General features: G+C 45.3%; 1 protein-coding gene across 1 annotated transcript in view; it reads right to left on the minus strand.

Annotated features, from left to right (window-relative positions):
• Nucleotides 1-8,971, minus strand: part of LOC107549167 (protein NLRC3-like) — a 44,575-nt gene that overhangs the window by 20,425 nt on the left and 15,179 nt on the right. The window contains exons 2-5 of the mRNA XM_016230156.1: nt 5,109-5,276; nt 4,822-4,935; nt 4,215-4,388; nt 2,134-2,307 (exon numbers count right to left, since the gene is read on the minus strand). Coding sequence (XP_016085642.1) covers nt 2,134-2,307; nt 4,215-4,388; nt 4,822-4,935; nt 5,109-5,276 — 630 coding nt within the window. The remainder of the gene's footprint in view (nt 1-2,133; nt 2,308-4,214; nt 4,389-4,821; nt 4,936-5,108; nt 5,277-8,971) is intronic.

Below are 8,971 nucleotides of genomic sequence, written 5' to 3' on the forward strand. Positions count from 1 at the left end.
ACAAAATATATATTGTGTGTTTGATTGGTCCAGACGCTACAATTTGTTTTTTTTCACCAGAGCACCATCTGAGTCTTCTCCTCCCGTCCCATTTCTACCAGTGATCCTTTCCTTTCCGCGGTACTCATCACTGTTATAGGTTGCCAAGTTGAGGGGACAAATAAGTTGAAATTTGTCTCGATTGTGTGAGAAGGATGTGTTTCATACAAGATCTGGCAACTGGGCAACCTTAGAATTTGTTGACGTGATTATTCATATAATGAGGTTTGGACCATTACAAGAGTTTTACCAGAGGCAAATGTAGCAAACATATAAAATTCGCCCAGTGGGATTTTTTTATAGAAAGATGAAAAATACGGGATAAATACAGGAAAATATTTAAACAGGATGATAGCGGCATAGAATGGTAAAATACGGGAGAATCCCTAGAAAAACGGGAGGGTTGATAGGTATGAACATCGGATAACCAGGGGTTAGAAGGGGCAGCCCGTGCTGGCCTGGAGGAGAGAGGAAAAATATTGTCTAGACAAGAGGTTAAAGTAGAGCATAAAGTGTCAGTTGCTGCATTCACATCCAGACATGAGAGATGGGTAGGTGAGAGAAGAGAGGAGGATACTACGGAGGAAAGATGGGAGGGGGAAAGGGAGCTTAGGTTTCGTCTAAAAGTAACCGGTATGGGGGTTGGTGGCACACAGGTAGCAAAATGTAGTTTGAATGTAATGAAGAAATGGTCAGAGATATGTAGGGGTTTTACCAAAATGTTGTCTGCAATACAATTGTGTGTGTAAATTAAGTCAAGTTGGTTGCCTGATTTGTGCGTGCTTGTAGTGGTAAGTCATTTGAGATCAAATGAAGCAAGGAGTGAATGGAAGTCTGTAGCATAAGGCTTGTCCAGATGAATGTTGAAGTCACCAAAGACTAAAAGTGGACTGCCATCCTCCGGGAATGAGGACAGCAGCCCATCCAGCTCCTCTAGGAAGGTGGCTAGAATTTGCCTAGGAGGGCAGTAAATTACCACAACCTGGAGTTTTATAGGAGCTGTTACAGTAATCGCATGAGATTCAAATCAGTTATAATTGCATAGGAGAGAGTGGGTTGAGTATTTCCAATTGTTAGAAATGAGCAGACCAGTGCCCCTACCCCGGCCAACCTGACGGGGGGTGTGAGAGAAAGAGAAATTGTTAGCTAGAGCAGCTGGGGTTGCTGAGTCTTCTGGACGAATCCAGGTCTCAGTCAGGCCCAAGATGCGGAGTATGGATTGTAAAGAAAAAGCAGAAATTAAGTCTGCTTTGTTAACAGCTGACTGAAAATTCCAGAGACCCACAGAGAAAGAAAGAGGTGCAGTAGAGGATGTAGAGATAGGATGCAGGTTAGCAAGATTGTGTTGCCGTCTGCGTGTGACGTTAGAGCATTGTCGAGAGACAACCGGAATGTTTTGGAAACACATGATAGAGGTGGAAAAGAGAGGACAGAAAAGGAGAGTGTGTAAAGGGAAGAAAAATAATACCTTTGTGCATTGCCAGTTTCGTTGCTCGGTGAATTCGCGCAGGTACAGTCGCAGGTCTTTACACTCGTTGGGCTTAACATGAGGAGACTGAACAGGAGGGCTGAACGCTTCCCCTGGAGCTTCCATGTCAGCGCACAGACCTCAAATAAATACAGTCTAAGACACTAACGTGAAAAAAGCTTTGGCCACGTTCTAATTAGCACAGCCAATAGCCTATTGCAGGGTAATTGCTCAAATCGAAACTACAGTTCGCACTTAAGTGCAGGAAGGGAGCAATGCAAATAGCACAGGCTCCTTCTTAGCCGAGGTCAATTATTATAATTACCAGTAAGTGCAATCAAAAATACAAACTACAATGAAAAAAACAAAGTAGAAATAAAAAAGAGAACAAAATATTCCTTCCTAGCAGCAAGTAATAATTTAAACAACAGATCTACAAGCAAAGTATTACAGAAAACACTCACGCACCGCCATAAAAAAAAAATGCTTGATCGGCCTCGATCCCAATCCTTGAGATTGGCTTGGGACATCCCTAATTTACATGTTTTATTGTCCACACATACACACTTATTTTGCTTTACACCCACATAAACACAGGAAAATGTGAATCTGAATGCCCAACATACTTTAGTTTCTCCAGTTTACAGTGTGGATCTTCCAGTAGATCAGAGAGCATCTTCACTCCTGAGTCTCCTGGGTGATTGTAGCTCAGATCCAGCTCTCTCAGGTGTGAGGGGTTTGACCTTAGAGCTGAAGCCAGATAACAACAGCCTTCCTCTGTCACCATACAGCCAGATAATCTACAAAGACACACAAATCACCTTTTACCATCTCTAGTCTAGGTCAGATCAAAGAGTCTCGACAACTTTTCAGGTAATGTCACACAGTATAAAAAGTTTCTCTAGCTGTGGTCAGGCAGCAAGACCCTAGTATGTCTCCTTACAAACTCCAGGCATGACTCCAAGGTAATGTTCTCACATTGTGGACAACAGAATTGCTTGGACAACATACTGATTTATGTCATATACTTTCCAGTATTTGATTACAGACATGGCCTACTGTTTATTTAGCAGATTGTTTGTTTTGTCATTTATTTTATTGTTAATTTTATCCACAGTTTCATCTAGAGCAGTGGATCCCAAACCTGGTCCTGGAGAACCCCCAACAGTACATATTTTGGATGTCTCTCTCAACTGGCACAACCATTTCAGGTCTTGAAGTACCTACTAATGAGCTGATGAGTTGATCGGGTGTGTTTTATTAGGGAAGACATACAAAATTTGCAGAGTTGTGGGTCCTCCAGGACCTGGATTATGAGCGGCTGATCTAGTGTAATGCTTTGCTGTCAACCACAGTTTAGGCATATACTGTACCCAGGGGTTATGTGTCAGGCTCTGTGGTTCCAGGCTTTTGAGGGGTTTACATGTGTATGCAAAGCCTACAAAGTCTTATATCAACTGACAAACTGTAAAATATAACAAGTTGAGAATGCCCTCTAATATGAACACTAAAATGCTAATCAAAATCATTCTAGTCAGTTCAGTATTCATGAGCTCTCTGAGAAGTGGCTTTATGTGTGCGGGCTTTGAGTGCATGCATACAGTAAACCGACTCTCAGAGAGTGTGTGAGTACTGAACTCAGTACTCTTTTGCTGCTTATTGTGCTTGAATGGTTTAAAAATTTGTGAATGTTTAAACTGGCAAGACTTAAAAACACATGAAGATACATTCCGTCAACTGCTCCGAGTGTCATTGATGCTGAAATGTTTGTGGGAATTTCTCACATTATAAGCGTGGAACTTGCAGGAATTAGTAAAATTATGAAGTAAATTATAATGTAAAATTATGTGCAATACCTGCAATCCTGCACCAAAATGCAAGCCCTGAAAATGCTTCAAAACCATAGGCTTTTGTTTCACAGATCTCATCCTGTGGCAAAAAACAGCTAGCCTACATGTTTAGCTAAGTAGTGACTCAGTAGTAGCCTAACTAACACAGAAATAGGCTATTAAGTACTCTGTAAATGCCCTTCTCTTTGCCTCACTTATGTTTTTAACTTCTAAAACTTTGAGATTGCATCAATGGAAGATAAATAATTTGCGGCTTACTTACAGTCTTGTATTATACAAGTGCAAAAAACATAAATTAAACGAAACCTTAGATACACCTCATGCCAAAGTGGCAAGAGCATCAACCATCTGATTGCCCTGTCAATGATGCTATTGAACATTTGATGAAGCTCTGACGTAATCTTGTAAAATTTAGGGGCAGACCTAATTAATTATGTGATACAAATGCAACGTGTTTAAATAATTTCTTCAATTAGTAAGAATGAGAAAGGTGTAAAACAAATATAGCCTATATTGTTGAAAATGTACAAGGAAAGTCCACTGATGTGTTACCAGCGTAAGCCTATTAAGACACCAACGATATAACAGTACATTTCGGTGTAATTGTACATATATTTACATTATTGTAATCAAGAATTAAGGTCATGCTAATAAAAAAAATTATCTGTGAAATAAAGGTTAATAATAGAATATAAGAGCAAACATGAACAAAGACAAACTTGGGTCTGCTGATACATTTCAAGCAGTCAGGACACTGACAAGGACAAATGTAATGCTTTCATAACTTAAATTTAAATTTTCTTTAACTTTAACTTTTCTTGTAACTTTCTTACAATCCAAGTAATGTTTTTAAATACCTCAGTATCTCCAGTACACAATTTAGACTCTTCAGTCCAGCACAAAGCAGTTTCACTCCTGAATCCTTCAGGTCATTCTTACTCAGGTCCAGCTCTCTAAGTGAAGAGTTTGATGATTTTAGAGCTGAGACCAAGCATTTGCAGGATTGATCAGTGAGACTGCAGTTGCCCAATCTAAACAAAACAACAAAAAAAGTAAAAGTGTTAAATAGGCAGTGTGCTTACATTTATTTGTAAGGTTATATATTTTAAACTATATTTAAATCCTGTTCCAATATATACCTGTCATTAATTATCAAGTGTTCCTGTGTGAACTTCTGACTTAAATGGCAACTTCCCTCACTAAGCAACACAGAATTCTGCAGCTCACTGGTCCTATCCAGTGGTGGCTGCATACTCCGTGACCCGTTTCTCCTTACATGTCTCCCTAAAGTGCAGTGTCATGTGGTGGACTTGGTGGATGAAATGAGGAGGCACACCTAGCCTATAATCTGTAGAACCACCTCTATTGAAGTAGTCTCCTACTCCTTATCTTCTGTTGAATATAGCTTACAACATCCTATGTCTTATGTGTGCATCTTTAATTTCATAAAGCCATTTTTAATACCTCAGTTTCTCCAGTTGACATTGTGAACTATTCAGTCCAACAAAAATCATCTCCACTCCAAAATTCTGAGAAGATGAATTCAAACTTCGAAAGGATTGATCTAAGACAGCCAATCTACACAAAGAACAATTGTCATTTAGCTTTGCAAAAATTCCTCATTGTATTTTCATAAAATGTCTAATTACTATGCAGTGGTTGTCCAATGAATTGAAAAACACAATGCACTGGCAGACACTGATAGGTCAATGTATTGTGTCAGTACCATGTTACTACTGAATACCACAAACCTCTGCTCTCCATAGTGTAGATTCTCCAGTCCAGTAGACAATAACCTTATTTCTGGACTCTGTAGGTTATTATTACTTAATTCCAGCTCTCTCAGAGGGGAGTTTGATGATTGTAGAACTGATGCCACACTTTTACAGCATTCATCAGTGAGATTGCAGCCTGCAAGTCTGTAACAGAAAGGAAATATAAGCACAAAAGCTGTGGATCAGGCTTGTCCAATCCCAAATATTTCCATTTATGTATTATGTCACAGAAACATCTCTAGGTTACGTATGTAACCATGGTTCCCCGAGGGAACGAGACGCTGCGTCGAGATCGCTTTGGGAACACCCCTGCATGACCGCGTTCTGAAGCACGTGTCAAATCAGCCCAATGGAATAGCGAGACGTCACGAGCAGGGTGACGTATGCACCAGAAAGTATAAAAGCGCATCCTGCAGAGCGCAAACCAGCTTCGATGAATTAGCGCCTGCAGGGATGCTGGGAGTATGGCAAAGAGACACAGCGTCTCGTTCCCTCGGGTTACATACGTAACCTAGAGACGTTCCCCTTCAGGAACTCGAGCTGCGTCGAGATCGCTTTGGGAACGAGAATACCCACTGCGCCAAACTACCAAATCCCTGCCTGTGTGTGTATCTTACGAGCACATCACGAAGAGAGAACTTGGGAACCTGGGGTAGATGCCAGGTCTAGGTTGTAAAAAACGGACAAAAGTGTGCGGAGAGGACCAGCCCGCCGCAGCACAAATGTCCTGCAAGGCCACACGCAAGTTGAAAGCCTTGGAGGCCGCCATACTCCTGGTTGAGTGCGCTCTGACCCCCATAGGTGACGGAAGGCCAGAGGACTTGTAGGCTAGTGAGATGGCCTCGACCATCCACCTACTCATATTCTGCTTGGTCGCCGTAGATCCTTTCTTTGGCGGACCAAAGCAAACAAACAGCTGATCTGCTTTACGCCACGAGGCAGCTCTGTGTGCATAAGCGTCTAGTGCTTTAACTGGACAGAGCAGACTAAGCCTTTCTTAGCCTACTTCCTGGAACGGAGGAGGACAGAATGCCTGAAGTACTATGAGCCCTGGTGAAGAAGTGGGCACCTTAGGGACATACCCAACCCTCGGGTAAAGGAATGCCCTAACCATGCCTGGAGCAAATTCCAGGCACGAAACAGAAAATGCCTGGAGATCCCCGATAATTTTAAGTGAGGAAATAGTGAGGAGAAAGATAGTCTTGAGCGTGAGCAACTTGGCATTGCATAAGACCTCCAGAACCACAGCCAGGTCCCATGAGGGCACCTTAGTGCGCTGTACCGGCCTCAGCCTCAGGGTGCCATGGAGGAAACGAGTGATAATTGGGTGTCTTCCCAGTGATTGACCACCCAGAAGGGCGTGGTAAGCAGCTAAGGCCGCCACATATACCCTCAGAGTGGAGGGAGATAACCCTGCGGAGAATCGCTCCTGCAGAAACTCCAGAACTGTACCAATTGGGCAGTTGACTGGGTCTTGCAGTCGCTGTCCACACCATGAAGTGAAAAGCTTCCACTTTAAGGCGTACTGTTTCCTAGTGGCGGGAGCTCTGGACTGGAGTATAGTCTCAACAACCTCAGTTGAGAGACCAGATGCTAGGAGCTGTGCCCCCTCAGGGGCCACGTCCACAACTTCCATAACTCCGGGCGGGGGTGAAAAAAGGTGCCCCCCGCCTGAGAGAGGAGGTCCCTCCTGATCAGAATCTCCAGCGGAGAGCCGTCGAGGAGGGACACCAGGTCCGAGAACCATACTCGGGCCGGCCAGAACGGGGCTGCTAGCAACAGACGGACCCCATCCCGGCGTACTCTCTCCAGAACTCCCGGGAGCAGAGCGATCGTGGGGAAAGCATACAGACGAAGCCTCGGCCACGTCTGTACCATGGCATCCAGCCCCAGTGGAGCTGGATGCGTGAGGGAGAACCAGAGCGGGCAGTGTGTTGTTTCCTGCGATGCAAATAGATCCACTTCCGCCTAACCAAATTCCCTCCAGAAGAGCTCCACCACCTCGGATGTCTGCCCCCTGATTGAGATACCCAGGGATGTAAACTGCTCTTAGCGAGAGGAGCTTCTCCTGAGCCCACAGAAGGATCTGACGCGCCAGCTTGTACAAGGGGCGCGAATGCAGACCCCCCTGCCGATTGATGTAGGAGACCACCGATGTGTTGTCTGTGTGGACAAGCACATGATGTCCCCTTAGGTCTGGAAGGAAGTGTGTCAGAGCTTGAAACACGGCCAGCATCTCCAGGCAGTTGATGTGCCAAGTGAGATGATGGTCTTCCCACAGACCCTGGGCAGAGTGGCCACTCATGACCGCCCCCCAGCCCGTGAGAGAGGCATCTGTCATTAGCGTTACACGACGACAAGGAGCCCCTAACATCGGGCCTTGAACTAGGAACCAACGTTTCTTCCCCATGTCCAAGGCACGTAAGCATCACCGCGTGACCTTGATTATGCGAAGCGGATTCCCCCTCTGGGAAAATCCCTTGGTCCTGAGCCACCACTGCAAGGGTCTCATGTACAGCAGGCCAAAAGGTATACCGTTGGACGCCGCTACCATCAAACCCAACAGCCTCTGATACTGTTTGCCAGTGAGTGACTGGCCTTCTCTTACTCTCTTGACTGTCGTGAGGATTGACTCGATACGAGCAGGAGACAAACGTGCCTGCATCATGGTAGAATCCCACACCACGCCTAAATAAGTGGTTCTCTGTAGTGGAGAAAGTACACTCTTCTTGGCGTTTAGTCTTAACCCCAGCTCTCTCATATGGGCGAGGACGACATCTCGATGCCGAGCCGCCAACTGCTCCGATCGAGCTAGTATCAACCAATCGTCGATGTAATTGAGTATGCGGATGCCCTGGAGTCGCAAAGGAGCCAGAGCTGCATCCACACACTTCGTGAAAATGCGGGGTGAGAGTGACAGGCCAAAGGGAAGAACTAAATTTTGGTATGCTTCGCCCCCGAAAGCAAACCTCAGGAACTTCCAGTGTTGAGGAAGGCTGGACACATGGAAATAAGCATCTTTGATATCTATCGTAACAAACCAGTCCTCAGACTGGATTTGAGATACTATCTGCTTGATAGTGAGCATCTTGAACCGAAGCCGTTTGATAGCGCGGTTCAGAAGACAGAGATCTAAAAACGGACGCAACCCCCCCATCCTTCTTCGGAACGATGAAGTAACGACTGTAAAACCCGGACACCCGAGAGAGAGAGAGAGCGAGAGAGAGGAGGAACATGTTCTATGGCCCCCTTCCTCAAGAGAGTATCTACTTCTTGTTCAATTACCAGAGCCTGCTTGGGGCCCACTAGTGTGGGAATGACCCAGTTGTAACGAGGAGGACGAGAACCGAACTGGATTCTGTAGCCTTTCTCTACAACCTGCAGGACCCATTTTGATATATTTGGCAGAAGTTCCCACACTGCCAGAAAATCTACTATGGGAACCAGTCTCTCGAGGCTGGCCTCTGGTTTTATTAGAGGAGCCAGTTCGGTGCCCTGAAGCGGATGACCGGTAGGGAACAACCGACCTGACTGCTGTAGTCTCTTCACTTGAGGGGCGAGCTCTCCCGTGCCTTACCATAGCCGGGCAGCAGCTGGGATTTTCGCTTGTCAGAGCTCACTGAGCCCTGAAGCACCGAGGGTGGCAGGGGTATTAATGAACCTCCGTGAGGGCACTGAGGAGGATTGGGCACCATATACTGAGGTGTTATCCTTTCCTCCCCAGGTGGGGTTGCCCTCAGGGACCTGCTAGAAGACCCCGACAGAGAGCATCGCCCAGACCCCCGATCTTTCTGTGGAGGGGTGCAGGTTGCAACGCTCTGTTTTTGAGACTGGCGATA

Source organism: Sinocyclocheilus grahami, unplaced genomic scaffold (assembly GCF_001515645.1).
Source record: "Sinocyclocheilus grahami isolate Dianchi unplaced genomic scaffold, SAMN03320097.WGS_v1.1 scaffold364.1, whole genome shotgun sequence".
Classification (NCBI taxonomy): domain Eukaryota; kingdom Metazoa; phylum Chordata; class Actinopteri; order Cypriniformes; family Cyprinidae; genus Sinocyclocheilus; species Sinocyclocheilus grahami.